Below are 14,905 nucleotides of genomic sequence, written 5' to 3'. Positions count from 1 at the left end.
AATCCCTATTTCTCTCTGTCACAGCATTATGTGTGCGCGGAAACAATTAAATAAAAAAAATTGGATCTCATTTAAATATGGAATATAAAAATAGGACACAGTCTGGAAGATTACTTATAAGATTTTTTTTAGTTAGTAGAGGCACGGACGAAGTCGCAGGCAAAAGCTAGTATTAAATTAAATAACAGGAAACACCAACATGTGGAATAACCTTACTAATATTATAAATGTGAATGTTTGGATGAATGGATGTTTGTTAGTAATTATCTCCAGAACGGCAAAACTGATCTCGATGAAATTTAGTATAGATGTAGAATACAGTCTGGAAGAATACATAAGCTACTTATGATACCGGAAATGTATACGGTTCTTGTATCCCGTATCCCACGTTTGATTAACATGTTTACTCGATGTCTCTGCGACATATTTTATTAAAATTTGGAACAGATATATAATATAGTCCTAGATACATAGTACTATTATTCATATTGTTTTTTTTTTAATTCCACCCGGACGATGTCGCCTGCAAAAGCTAGTTATATAAATAAGGAAAAACCACAACTCAAGAATGATAACCTATTCACAAAGCGCGTGTATTAAGGAAGAAATGAAGTATTGAAATATTTATTATTTATTACTAAACCCGACATGCATGTGAAGTTGAAATTTTAATTTTCGAGACATTCGCAAAACAAAAATACATGAAATTTTCATCAACTTTCTAGTGTCTTTAACTTTTGCGCAACTCCTGCCTTCCGTTCTACGCATCTTTAACACCTTGTAAAACTATTAAAAAGTTTTTAGTTTTTACCACCAAGAACCTTTTAATGTCAAGGTTTTATTATTTTCTTTTTTAGATTAATACTAGCTGTCGGCTGCGACTCCGTCTGTGCGGAATTAAAGAAAAAACATAGAAAAAGTAGTCTATGTTTTCTTCCAGACTATGTTCTACATCTGTGTCAAATTTCATCAAGACCCGTTGAGCCGTTCCGGAGATACCTTCAAACCAACATCCATCCATCTAAACATTCGCATCTATCTATCTATCTATATATATAAAAGAAAGTTGTGTTAGTTACACCATTTATAACTCAAGAACGGCTGAATCGATTTGACTGAAAATTGGTGGGCAGGTAGCTTAGGACCAGGAAAAGGACATAGGATAATTTTTACCCCGTTTTCTATTTTTTATTCCGTGCGGACGGAGTCGCGGGTAAAAGCTAGTTTATAATATTTGTAAGATTATAAATCCCTAAATCGATTGCGCCTTAGGATTGCAAGTTGACGAAATTATTGAAACATTTACTTCTGAATTTTTTATTGGCCTTAAAATTAGAATATAGAGCTAAAATCAATGTTTACGAATAAAACTTTTCAAATGTTTCAGCAGTCTTTTTTGTAATTTCCATTCATAAGTATGACATTTATTTATTTTTTATATTTTAAGGTTTATTGAGCGTTTTTGAAGAAGAACAATTTTTCTTTTATAATATTTCGGTGGTGTCTTCAACCCTGATAAGAAGCAACGTAGGCTAGGCACTGGTTGAAAGTATTTTGGAACTTGAAAGGCAACTCTCCCTTGCACCCGTAGCCGCCCAACTTGTGGATAGCTGCATAATCGTAGCAGTCGATTTGACCATCGCCGTTACAGTCCTGGAAATAAAATGTTCATCATTTGAATAAATTCACATAACACATAACCATTTTTACATATATTAAAAAAAAATAAGCCCGATGCTTAGAAACTCGTCACTCGTCAAAGTGGGTTCAGCCATTAAGGCTACTTGAGGAAACAATAGAATTGACGTACGAATCATCCTAAATTAGTTGGTCAACTCTCAAGTAGACAGAGTAAAGTGCGACTTATTTATCTGCGCTGTTAAGCAAAAGTAAAACTAAAATACAATAGCTTATAGGCCCTGTCAAGAGCACTTATTTAAAAAAAAACCAATATGAAAATCGTACATTCATTGTAAATATGTACATTAATTTCTATGACTTTCCATTGTTAAAACATCTGTACAAAAACTATATTTCTCTATATAAGAAGGATTGCAATATATTTTTGTACGCAGTTGGTAACCCACTGTTAGCATATAAACCGTTTTGTCTTAGGATTATGAAGGAATAATGACGTAATCGTTACAAAACTCTTGTTCGACAACATTGCAACAGACAGAAGATCTTTTTGTGTATTTATATTGTTAGCTCTTCGTTACGTACAGTTCTGCTTTATTTATAAATACCTGTGAACTTAACATGTCTTTACAAATATATTGCGACAGATGACCTCTGGCTCACAGACTTTTAAAGAATCATTTCCAAGGTCAAGGTGAAATATGAATATATGCTTAATAGCTACAGTGTAATTCAAACTTTATGACAGCTCTAATTGACAGGAGACTGAAGAGAATAGTATTAGATATCGATCGGACGTAAAGAAATACGTGAATACGTAATAATGACAATTACACGGGTGACGATATGTTTTATACAAAGATATTGGTCTCAGAAACCAACGGTAAGACAAATCTAGTTAAGACAGTAAACTGGTTATATTCAAAATTTATGTGTTTTTACGTTGACATCTATTGTTATTTATTCGCGGACCGGTGGAGGTAGCGAATATCGTTGAATATAGGGAAGCGGACTAGGCAAAGCGCTGTCGCTGCACTAAATTATGTACTTCGCGAGGGATGAGGTAAAGTTGACGATCACAGATGTGCTTATCTAGTGTGGTGGTTAGGATAATATTTAATAATTTTATCAAAGAATTGTGACTAAAAATTTACACACACAAACCGAGCACACAAAGCAAATTCAACTTGTTGTTCGTTTTTATTAGACACAGGGAATGTGCGAGCTTGATAGGTCCTGTCTTTTAAAAGTCAGAGACTGTTATTTAAACGTATGATGTCATCGCGCACGGCTGCACCTTATGCTAATTCCAATGGCAGAGCTGGATCAAGTCTATTGACATGACCAAAGCCCACATACTTCACACTACCATAGAGATAGTATGAAAGAGCTGACAGTGTATGGCATTACAATTTGTCCAAGATTGACATCAATTGAAAAATGTTTTTAAAGAGCGTAGCATCAAGTTTATTAGATAAATAAGTAATTATTAGGTTAATTTCCTTTTGGTATACTCCGCCATATTCTTTCGTCATTAGAATATTGTTTCTAACATTTTGATCATCTCTTGTGTAGTTATTTATAATTATATGCAATGTTTTATTTCTTTATAATAGTGCAAGTGTTTTTTATATATTGATCTTTATGTTCCTGATTCAAGTGGCATTTAAAATTTAACGGCGGGAACTGATGTTATCGTGTACGTTTTTTTTGGACTGATCTTTAGTTTTTATATTTGTGTAGTTTATTTACTACACGGCATAAAAGTTAGACTATCTAGCTTTCAGAGCGTAAACAAGTGTTAAGTTCGATTTTCATAAGTTATATAAGGAATAATAACGAACAACATGACAATTCCAACCATCAAACTCCTGGTCTTTTGTTGCTTAAGTCATTTTTCAATAACATGTTACGTTCTACGATTTATAGGTAGTGTATAGTTTTTTTTTTATATAATAAGGTGGCTAACGAATGTGGCCTGCTGTATTCCAGCCGAAATGGCGAAGCGATCGCTGACCATAGACATCCGTATTGTTAATGATAATACAAAATATATTTACCTGACCAAATCGGTTCATGTAAAGCTGAACAGTTCTGGCAGCGCATACAGGGTCGTTAGTGCATGTGGGGTAAGCTGGAATAATAATATAAAATAGAATTATTTTTTTAATCTAAATTTACATTATTTACTGTGAATCATCAAAGTTGCGATCCTTGTAATTAAACCAAATTGCCATCCCATTTATTCCCTTTGACGAAACAAAGATATGTATTAAAACAAGTGACCTAATTCAAGAAATAAATATCGCGACTTTACCTCCAGGTGCTTCAGGGGAGCTACCATCAATGGTCGGCTTTCCAGCATCTGCCCAGTACGCCCAGGTGATGCGGAAGAGGCCGCACGCGTCGCCGTCACACTGCAGACCCTGCTTGCAGCCAGATACTGCTTGACAGAGGCAGCCGAGACACACTTCGGTGACGGGCTGGTCTACTGCTAAGCCTGGGGAAAGCAATATCGCTGTTATATCTGCTGTCTTTGTCAGCTCATATACTTCTCTACAAGGAGTGACTAGTTTTAAGTCAATCACACTGGCTTTTTAAGAACAAAAACTGTCTTTGAAGATCATTTTAAATACGCGTGTTTGATCTAAAGTGATATTTGATCTGATTTAAATAAATAAAATCTGTTGCACCAATCAATAGTGTAAGAAAGTAAGAAGTAAAAAAGAAATAAAAATAAGAGTATGCAGACACACTCAATTTAAGGAAAGTCATAAATATTTGCACGTATTGTTTTTTGTAAATGGCAACATTGACAAGTCAATGGAAATGATGATCGGTCAAGGTGGCGACGTAACTGAGCCTTGGCTTCAGATCCGGAATGCGAATAAGTTTATTCCATACTTAGTGCGTCATCTGTTGTTCGACGTATCTTTGTGCTGGCATACCTGATGTATTGGTAATACAATTTAACCGCGTAATAGTAAACTGTTGGTCTTGTCTTTCAAAGAGCATCTATTTTTACATCGGAATTTACCTGTTTTGATTGTTTTTTGTTTCTATAAATACAAACGATTCCTTTGTTTCATTGTGTTTACGTAAAACGGAGATTACGTTAAAATATTTCTCAGATTCTCAAAGTTAAACAATAGCAGTTTGTAGTTTTTTAATTTTTTGTGTTTTTAATTGCTTGAGTGATGTATGTTTAACTAGCAACTTGTCCCACTTTTGAATAAATAAAAATAAATAGACATATATCTAACTAGCTGATACCCGCGACTTCGTCCGCCTGTGTCAAATTTCATCAAGATCCATGCATCCGTTCTAGAGATATCTTCTAACAAACATCCATCCATCCGTACATTCAAACATTTGCATTTAAAATTTCAGTAACAAGTAAGATTAATAAGATGAGATTCATATTTGTTTTATTCATAAAATATTTATTTGGATAAAATTAAAAAAAGTAAGTAAAAGTAAACATCAATTGGAAGGATTCGAAGACTGTTTAAGTAATATAATCATGAAAATAATTATGGATGGCATCAGTAAGTGAAACATGAACTATGGTGATAACACAGATCATAGGTGTACAAGGTTTATTTATTTACACATAACAACGCACTTGCAATCTTACTAATATTCTAAATGCGAATGTTTGGATGGATGGATGTTTTTTTGAAGATATCTCCAGAACGATTCAACAGAGATGATTTGGCAGAGATGTAGATCACAGTCTATAAGAACACATAAGCTACTTATTATGTTTTTTTTTTTATATTCCGCGCGGACAGTGTCGCGGGTAACAGCTAGTCTTATATATGCCTTATATATTATGTATTATATTCAAGGAACGCGGAAGCTATGACAACAATTTTTTTTAATTGTTAATTTATGTAAGTATGCCATAGAGAATAATTACGAGTACATATAACATCGTATGTGTAATAATTCTTAGAAAGAAAATAGGATTTTTTCGATGGAAAATTTTGTTTCTAGTTTATTTACTTGAAATGAAAATATTGCAAGGTTTTTATTGATATGTAAATATATTGGGTTTTTGGTTCACTTATAAAGTATTTAGTATAAAGCTATACTAGCAGTTGCTCACGACTTCGTCTGCCTGGAATTAAATTTCTACATATCCATATAGCCATTTTATGAGAGACCTAACAAATATCCATCCAACCAAAAATTTGCATCATCATCTTTCTGGCCTTATCCCACTCACGTCAGGTCGGCGAATAAGGTTTTAAAAACATGAAAGTTTTGGCTTATTTTTTACAGCAGCCAGCCTACTTGTCACTGACCCTACTTATGAGGAATTATTAGTAATACATTAAAATTAATTAATAATAAAATAAATAATTATATACATCCAAACATTCCCATTTATAATATTAATAGCTCTTGTCCGCGACTCCGGCCGCGCGGAATTAAAAGCAAACTTAATATGTAGCCTATGTGTTCTTCCAGACTATGTTCTACATGTATGTCAAATTTCATCAAAATTCGTTGAGCCGTTACGGAGATACCTTCAAACATCCATCCATCCATCTAAACATTCGCAATTATAAAATTAATAGAATTATACATTTTTTATCATTTTTTTGTACAAAAGATTGTTTAATAGAAGTAAAATGTATGCTTCTAGAAAATAAAGAAATTTGATCCAGTATAAACGAGTCTAACACTGGTTAGTAACCCAACCGGATTCTATAAGGAAAATTCTAAAAAAACGCTAACGTGATTATTTTTTTATTCCAGTAGATAGTAAACGAGCAAGCAATCACTAGGTGCCGCTAAAATAGCGAAGTGACCTGCCCATAGAGTTAACTCACAGTTAGACCTGTCAGATGTAGTCCAAGAAAAATGATTCTTGGTAAACCTGATCAATTAAAGATCAATATCTTCTAACAATGGGATGCAATTAATAAATATTTAATGGCTGCCATTATTGATTGCTTTTGCCTTTATTACAATGGAATATTTAAGAAACGTATAACTACATAAGAATTATGCAGATTAGTTCGGAATAATGTAACACGGAAGCTTCTTTGACTTGCGTTATTTTCTGTTCAGACTGGCTCATTTGACGTTTACGTGATTAGACCTTGATTTTATTATAATTATGTTTTGATAATACATGATCTTCTTGGACCTTTATTTGTTTATATTACCTTGGCATCTTTTAAATAGGGCGTGTTATTACTATTGAATTTTAGTTAGCTTGTGGGAACCCTAGTAAATAAGTTAAACTATGATTCAAAACTAATTTTAATCAAAAAATGTTCAGGATACATAATATATAATAACATAATATTAGGATTGTCATACATTTTGACAATAACTTGTAGATTAACTTTGATTTGAAGTCTCGAAAATTTTTTTCAACGAGATTTCTATTGTTATTTATACAAAATATAACCTCAAATTTTAATGCTGCTTGAAAAAAGTTGACAATAATGATAATTTTTGCTCATATAATAGCTTAAACAAAAAAAGCTATCTTAAACATATAACATTAGTTTCACCTTTGCAATAGTAGAAAATAAGAAAGAAAAAAATACTTACCAGCATTAAAACTGAGAAACAATATTATGGCACTGAACTTAAGGAAGGCGGATGCCATTGCGGCGGATTAAAAAACTTATAAATAAATATAGAATTTATACAAAGCGTGTTTTAAGTGCGGGCAACAAATGTCGACTGGCATTGAACATGGCCTTAACAACGCTTTTATGGCCAACAGCGGGGCTGATTCACCATCTTTAAAATTATCGAAATTTTATTTTATGTGTTTATTTTTAAATGTTGCCTATAATATCAATCGAGATGAAACAGCTCTCGGACTAATCCAACATTTCGAAAATGTATTCCCCTGAAAGGTTGGCGACCTCTGATCTATAAAGAGCAAAAACATTTAGACAAACCAAAAGAAAAAATGTATCGTCGCTTGGTACCTTTTTATCTGGATTGTAGGTTTGATGACTTATTTCTCTTTTTATTAATAAAAATTATTATAGAAAATATATAAAATCATTAATAATACTATGAACAGGATCTTTCGACGACTTTTAAGACTATGAGATCATTTTCTCTCGAATGTTTCTACGCTGTTGTTAATAAATTATGAATACAAGCTTATATTTCTTTGACATTCAAAAACTATAGTTCTTTAAAAAGATTCAATAAAAATAAATATGGTCTACACATATGATCGTGATTTAATTACAAAACATATTGTTTTGTTTTGTTGCTTGAGTATCCCCTAAACATGGTGATAATATTTTGTAGACAATAGCTAAACATAATCGAAAGTAGTGTCTATTTTTATTTCATTTAAATATTACTAATATTAAGAAAATATTTTATAAAAGAAAAAAGAAATCATCTGTCAAAAAGATACATTTATAGCACTATTTATTAATTAAAAATCAAATAAACGCGACTGACTATACTCAAGAAAGATAGGAATCGAATGCGGTCACCGCACTCGTCAAAAAAGGTTCAGTCATTCAGGTTCCAGGCGGTCACAAATGAACTAAAATATAAATCTACATACATAAAAAACATATACCTATATACACTTGAAAAACCCTTCTGAGTCAGTTGCGTTTTATTAATAAGGAATTATATTTTTTTAAAAAGGCATTGAATTTATAAATAAACTTTAAACTCTATGAATACTAACAGCATCGTGTATGCGTAACAGAGTCAGTGCCAAGTTACTAAGAATACAGCATGTAAAGTGGTATTGCAACGGGAATTAATAATTTATACTTCTTTAAGATGTCTTACTTTACGATCAGTCGAAGGACGAGTCGACTCCTACTTGAATTACAAAATAAAACACTTTCATAAAAACCATTTTTTTCCTACATCGTCGTTCACATTTATGTCTTTAAATTATTCGTCCCAGGAGGATTTTCACCTGAAGTTTTTATGTGAGCAGGTTGTATGTAAGTCCATTATGAACTTCTTGAAAAAAAGCGGTGTTCATCGACGCCCATGGACATCTGCAATACCAGAGGGATCGCAGATTCGTTACCGGCCTTTGAGAAGGTGATACGCTCGCTTCTTGAAGGACCCTAAGACCCCTATTTAAGAAATAGTGTTATATATTTATTTAATTAAAGTGTATGTTAGAATTAGTTCATGCTTGTCTTTTTTATAATCATAAATCTTACAAACCTCTATTTAAAAAAACAAACAAAAATCCCACTGTAAATTTTATAGAAAAAAAACTTGTTTAAAGACAATAGTAGATAGTTGCGAAATATTTTATTACATCTATGATATTTTGGTGAACTTTAACATATGAAACATAATAATTAAAAATATTCTCTTATTTATAATTAAGCAATAGTCCATTGTTTAATTTTATTATTAGAATAATTTGTTATATATTCAGATCCAATTTAATGGTACTTGCTGCTTTACTTTTTATTTAGTGGACTATTAAATACTATTCTATTCTTCGCAGTTACCAACCCCTGACCATTAGCGGATGACGAAAAGAACGACATCTATCGTTGATCTTCCGCGGATAACTTATTACACTTCAAAATAATTACTTGTAGTTACACTAGCTATCCTGCGATTAAAATATAGTGGCCTATGTCTAAGATTATGTTCTACGTCTGTGTCAAACTTCACCGAAATCCGTTAAACCGTTCTTGATAATCGGAATCGAACCATGTTAACTTTCGCAATTATAATATTAGTAAGATTGTTTATCATCCTGGTAACTATAGTCATTTTGATGTATGTCAAGGTCAAGGTGATGACGCAAGTTACAGTGCACCGCCCTTCGTACACGATAAAATTATAATATACGTAACATATCCTTATAAAGAACATCACAATAGTGTTCACAATTTACATAAGTATTTTCCAAGTATTTTAACTTATAATATCTGGATTTACCATGATGTCATGTTTTACTAGCGAAATTCTTAGATACTACATCATACTACCGACGTTCTTGCTGTGAAGGAAAACATCGTGATGCAACCTGCATATATCTGAGAAGAAATTCAATGTTGTGTGTGAGTCAACCAACCCGCACTGGGCAAGCGTGGTTGACTATGGCCTAGTTAACTTGGGGTAGGTTCCGAGCCCGTCAGTGGAGACGTATAGTGAGCTGATGATGATAAACCAATTGTGGTCTGATTGAAACAAATTAAAAGTTCAAATGTGTGGATTAACCTTATATCAATTGAGTAATCTCCCGTTCGGCATAAAAGTCAGAAAGATGACATAATGTTGTCTGAAACATGTTGACTTTTAGAGCTCAGCAAAATGTTGTCTTTTCGATATCTTTTTGTCGATGTCATTTTAAAGCAATCTCAATGATAACTAAATGATGACTTTTCGAGGACATATTTTTTTAGCCGACTTCAAAAAGAAGGAGGTTATCAATTCGACTGAATTTTTTTTTTTTTATGTGTGTTACTGCGAATCTCAGTCCCTAGTGGTCCGATTTTGATAAAAATTATTTTAATCGAAAGGAAGTGCTTGCAGGTGGGTCCCATTTTTTTGTTTTTTTTTAAATAACTAGAAGACTAGTAGATTTTGAATAAGCTTCAAAATTTGTTGCGAAAATTAGGGACATTTTTGCTTTCAGCGTTTACGTAGGCTAAACTATAAGACCTACATCAAAATGACGTATGGCGAATTGTAGCTCTTTAAATGTGCTAAATAAAAGTCCGCGATAGCATATATCTATCTTTTATAGTTTTCTCACAATAACCTTTTTTTCTTTACGAAACATTAATTAAATTCTTGCCCTATTTCCGACGCTATTATTCAAGTTCAGTATTAACCCTTATGTAAATAAATATGTTCATTACCAAGAGAATTTAATGTAGATTATATTTGCCCTTGAAACTATATCATTCTGTCTAATAGTTTAGGAGATATCGTAAGAATAAAATTACGCGGAAACGAAAAATGCTACATCGCGTTACAATGAATAGCACAAATTTGCTTTCTGGGCTTATTGTTAATAAAACTTTGTGGCGTTTCCCCACTGCGCATGCTAATTGCGCATGTCCGATGATAGGCGGATAATATGTCATTCAGTGAGAACTCGACAGCTAGCTAGTAAGGTGATGCTATGTATATATATGTAAATAAAGCATTGGAACAAATGTGTCTTTAGTGGTGACCCCGACGTGATCTTCTAAACTACTGAACCGATTTTTTGTCTGAAAAAGGAGTCAGTGCGAGCGAATATACCGAGGTCCGACCGGAGCTACTCAAGGTCAGGCAATTTCTCAAGAAGCCTTCCTGCATTGCCTACGCCTGAAAGCTTCGGGCCCGTTAACGGCATCTTGCCGCCCGCCCGGTAAACCTATAAGGCTTATTTGTATACGATTTGAAGACATTCATCCGTATAAAGATATCATCATCCATGAAATATATGTGTTTCAAGAACAGCAAAATCGAGAATAGCGTAAATGCGTGAAAAAAGTGTGTCAAACAATGTCATTTGCGTAAGCTGCAAGTAAGCTTAAGCATCGAGCATATTATTTTTGGGTTGAAGAAAAACCGCCATGACATGTTAATATTGCATTGACGCTAGCGCCAGAGGAGTTAGCGACGAGTTACGAAAGCTTCGAAGTTGACATATCCCGGAAAAGACTTTTATCTTCGTTTATAATTTGTCAAAAATCAAACTCATGTCAGAGAGTAAGGAGGTTTAGAGTGTATAAATATAGCAACTATTTATATTGTTTCAAGAATCCTGTATATGTTTGTGCGATGAGTTTATATTTTTGTGTAAATAATTTTAGCCGGTGTATTATTTGTTTTCGCAATTGTTAATTCTTTTATATCGCAAAGGTTGCGATAATAGAGTAATAATATATTTTCTTTAATTAGCCTTGGAGTACGTAGAAGGGACAGTGTCGTATCCTTTCAACTGTGATACAGTGTCTTGGTTACTTCTGAATAATTGAAATTGTAATTATTATTTTTTACATTGGGTGTGTTGTATTGATATGCATATTATCTATATGTTATTTTTATTTTGTATTGTACATTAATATTACACAGCTTTGCGCAGCGGTGGCAACGCCTGTTTCCCTTTCTACTTCACTACTCACTTATACATATATTACAGCGTTTTTTTTTTTTTCTCTTCTTTGATTATTTTTGCACTTAGTATCATGGCGACTCCAGAAGAGCAAATCCATCTTCTTCAGGAACAATTGAAATTACTGCAAGCAAATGATAAACAAGTCATGGCTGCGTCGGCGAAATTACCACCATTTTGGACTGACAAGCCTTCTGTATGGTTCGGGCAAGTTGAAGCACAATTTGAGATTTCCGGTATAACACAGGAACGCACGAAATATAACTATGTAGTTGCGGCTTTAGAAAGTCAAGTGGCAGGCGAAATAGCAGATATCATAGAGAATCCACCAAAAGAGGATTGTTACCAGTATTTAAAAACAGAGCTTATTAATCGCCTCTCTGCATCAAGAGAGGAAAGACTACGTAGACTATTAGGCGAGGAAGATATAGGGGACAGAAAACCATCCCAGTTTCTTCGTCACTTACGTGGCTTAGCTGGTTCTGTTTTAAAATGTGATGACATTATTCGGCAATTATGGTTGAAACGTCTCCCGACTAGTATACAGTGTATACTTGCTACGCATGAAGGTATGCCATTGGAGAAGGCAGCGGATATGGCTGATAAAATAGCTGAGGTGGCTAGTTCGGTGACTGTACAAGCTGTACAAGGACCATCATCAGAGATGACTGATCTTCTTTTGCGTATCGATGCCCTCGAAGCGCGTTCAAGGAAATCCAGATCGCTCTCAAGGCCACGGGGGTTAAATATAAGATCCCGATCAGCGTCTCGAGCACCTACTGGATTCTGCTGGTACCACAGAACGTTTGGCAGGAATGCTAAACGATGTACTACTCCTTGTAATTGGAAGAATTCGGAAAACCAAATGAGCAGTCAGTAAGTGCGGCGACTGACTGCGATCCAAGCATTAGCCGCCGTTTGTTTGTAACAGATAAAACAACAGGTCGGAGATTTTTAATAGACACAGGTAGCGATCTTTGCTGTTTTCCTCACAGGTTAACAAAGGGTCGCTCAACATCCAGCTACCAGCTATCTGCTGCGAATGGCAGTGTTATTAAAACCTATGGCAGTATCTCCTTGCGTCTTGACTTTGGATTACGTCGTAGTTTCCTTTGGGATTTTACTGTTGCCGATGTTGAATCACCTATAATAGGGTCAGACTTTCTAAGTTACTATAATCTTCTTCCCGATCTTCGTCACAAACGGCTCATCGATGGCAACACTAGTCTGTCAACCGCTGCATTAGTCGCCCATGTCAATCAGGTTAGTGTCAGATCAGTATCCCTGGATAATAGCTCACCCTTTTCCAGGCTTCTTCTAGAGTTTCCAGACTTAACTCGACCTCCTGGGTTTCCACGACTAGTTAAACACAATACCGTACATCATATAATAACAACAGATGGTCCACCGGTTTCATGTCGTCCACGAAGATTGGCTCCTCGCAGACTGATCGCGGCTAAGAAAGAATTTGAAGATATGGTAAGGTGTGGGACTGCTAGGCCATCGAAAAGTCCTTGGGCCTCACCTTTACATATGGCCAGAAAAGGAGAAAACGGATGGAGACCCTGTGGAGACTATAGAGCGCTTAACGCTAGGACAATCCCAGACCGATACCCTGTTAGGCATATAGCTGATTTCTCCCATAGCTTAGCTGGGTCCAATATTTTCAGCACAATAGATTTAGTGAAGGCATATCAACAGGTGCCGGTGAATGAGGCTGATATTTGCAAGACAGCTATCACTACGCCCTTTGGATTATTCGAATTTCCCTTCATGACATTTGGTCTTCGAAATGCAGGGCAAACATTCCAGCGTTTTATCGATGAGGTCGTGAGGGAACTCGATTTTTGCTACCCATATGTCGATGACGTGTTGGTCTTCTCTAAGTCCCCAGAACAACACCTAGAACACTTAAGAACTCTATTCCAGCGCCTAATCGCTTATGGCGTTGTAATTAATGCAGCGAAATGTACCTTTGGAGCGAAGGAAGTGACCTTCTTGGGCTATCGAATCAACAGGTATGGTACATTTCCACCTCCGGAGCGCATCAAAGCTCTTCAAAATTATCCCTTACCGAAAACTGTACAGGGTCTTCGGAGATTTTTAGGCATGATAAACTTTTACCGAAAATTCCTCCCAAATGCTGCAGAGCTGCAAGTGCCACTCATTAATGTTCTGACGGACTCGAAGCTCACTGGAACCAAACCGGTACCGTGGACTCCAGAGCTAGAACTGGCGTTTCAAAACTGTAAGGATAGCCTTAGCAAGGCTACCCTTTTGGCTCACCCTGTCGCTAATCCCACTCTTGGATTATTTACCGACGCCTCTGCAATGCAAGTTGGTTCATGTCTCCAACAAAGAGTTAGTGATCACTGGGAGCCTCTAGCTTTCTTCAGTAAGAAATTGACCGCGAAGCAAACTCAATGGCCTGCGTATTACCGTGAACTTCTTGCAGTTTATGAGAGTGTTCAACATTTCCGGCATTTTTTGGAAGCTCATCATGTCACCATTTATACCGATCATAAGCCACTGGTGTACGCTTTCAAACAGAAAAGAGAAAAGCTTCCGCCGATTCAACTGAATCAATTGTCCTTCATTTCACAATTCACGACAGATGTCGTTCATGTTAAAGGAGCCGAAAACATAGTGGCCGATACACTATCACGCATCGAGTCTATTTCATTCGACGATAGTTATCGTGCTCTAGCTAAAGAACAAGAATCGGATGAAGAGATCAAAAATGCCATCGATAATTCGTCGTTACGATTACAAAAATTTTCCATACCAAATTCTGATTTATTTCTTTTTTGCGACATATCCACTGGCAAACCACGTCCCTTTGTTACGCCCTCTTTCCGTCGTGAGTATTTCAATAAGCTCCATAATCTTAGTCATCCAGGCGCGCAAATATCAGCACGTTTAGTTGCTGACCGTTTCGTTTGGCCAGCTATGAAGAAAGACTGTAGGAAATGGGCCAAGGAGTGCATAGCATGCCAGCGCAGCAAAGTGTCCAGGCATACCTGGACACCAACAGGAGGATTTACAACTCCTACAAACCGTTTTCGTCATGTCCATGTGGACATAATTGGCCCCATGCCGAGCAACAAGGACTATAGATACTGCCTCACCGCAGTTGACAGATTTACTCGGTGGCCAGAGGCGTGG

The 14,905-nt window shown here is 35.4% G+C and overlaps 2 protein-coding genes across 2 annotated transcripts; one reads left to right on the top strand and one right to left on the bottom strand.

The window, feature by feature from the left end:
* Nucleotides 1–1,468: 1,468 nt before the first annotated feature.
* Nucleotides 1,469–7,365, bottom strand: LOC106710236 (invertebrate-type lysozyme 3). The gene is made up of 4 exons (XM_045681255.1): nt 7,213–7,365; nt 3,956–4,138; nt 3,699–3,772; nt 1,469–1,653 (listed from the first exon to the last, which is right to left on the bottom strand). The coding sequence occupies exons 1-4, from the start codon at nt 7,268–7,270 to the stop codon at nt 1,507–1,509; spliced, it is 462 nt and encodes a 153-aa protein (XP_045537211.1). The 5' UTR covers nt 7,271–7,365; the 3' UTR covers nt 1,469–1,506.
* A 3,828-nt stretch (nt 7,366–11,193) lies between these two features.
* LOC106710818 lies at nt 11,194–12,704 on the top strand. The gene has a single exon (XM_014502990.2). The coding sequence runs from the start codon at nt 11,814–11,816 to the stop codon at nt 12,618–12,620; it is 807 nt and encodes a 268-aa protein (XP_014358476.2). The 5' UTR covers nt 11,194–11,813; the 3' UTR covers nt 12,621–12,704.
* The last annotated feature ends 2,201 nt before the right edge of the window (nt 12,705–14,905 follow it).

This window comes from Papilio machaon, chromosome 15 (assembly GCF_912999745.1).
Source record: "Papilio machaon chromosome 15, ilPapMach1.1, whole genome shotgun sequence".
Lineage (NCBI taxonomy): Eukaryota > Metazoa > Arthropoda > Insecta > Lepidoptera > Papilionidae > Papilio > Papilio machaon.
The sequence above is the reverse complement of the archived record's forward strand: the minus strand, read 5'-3'. Positions and strand labels throughout refer to the sequence as shown.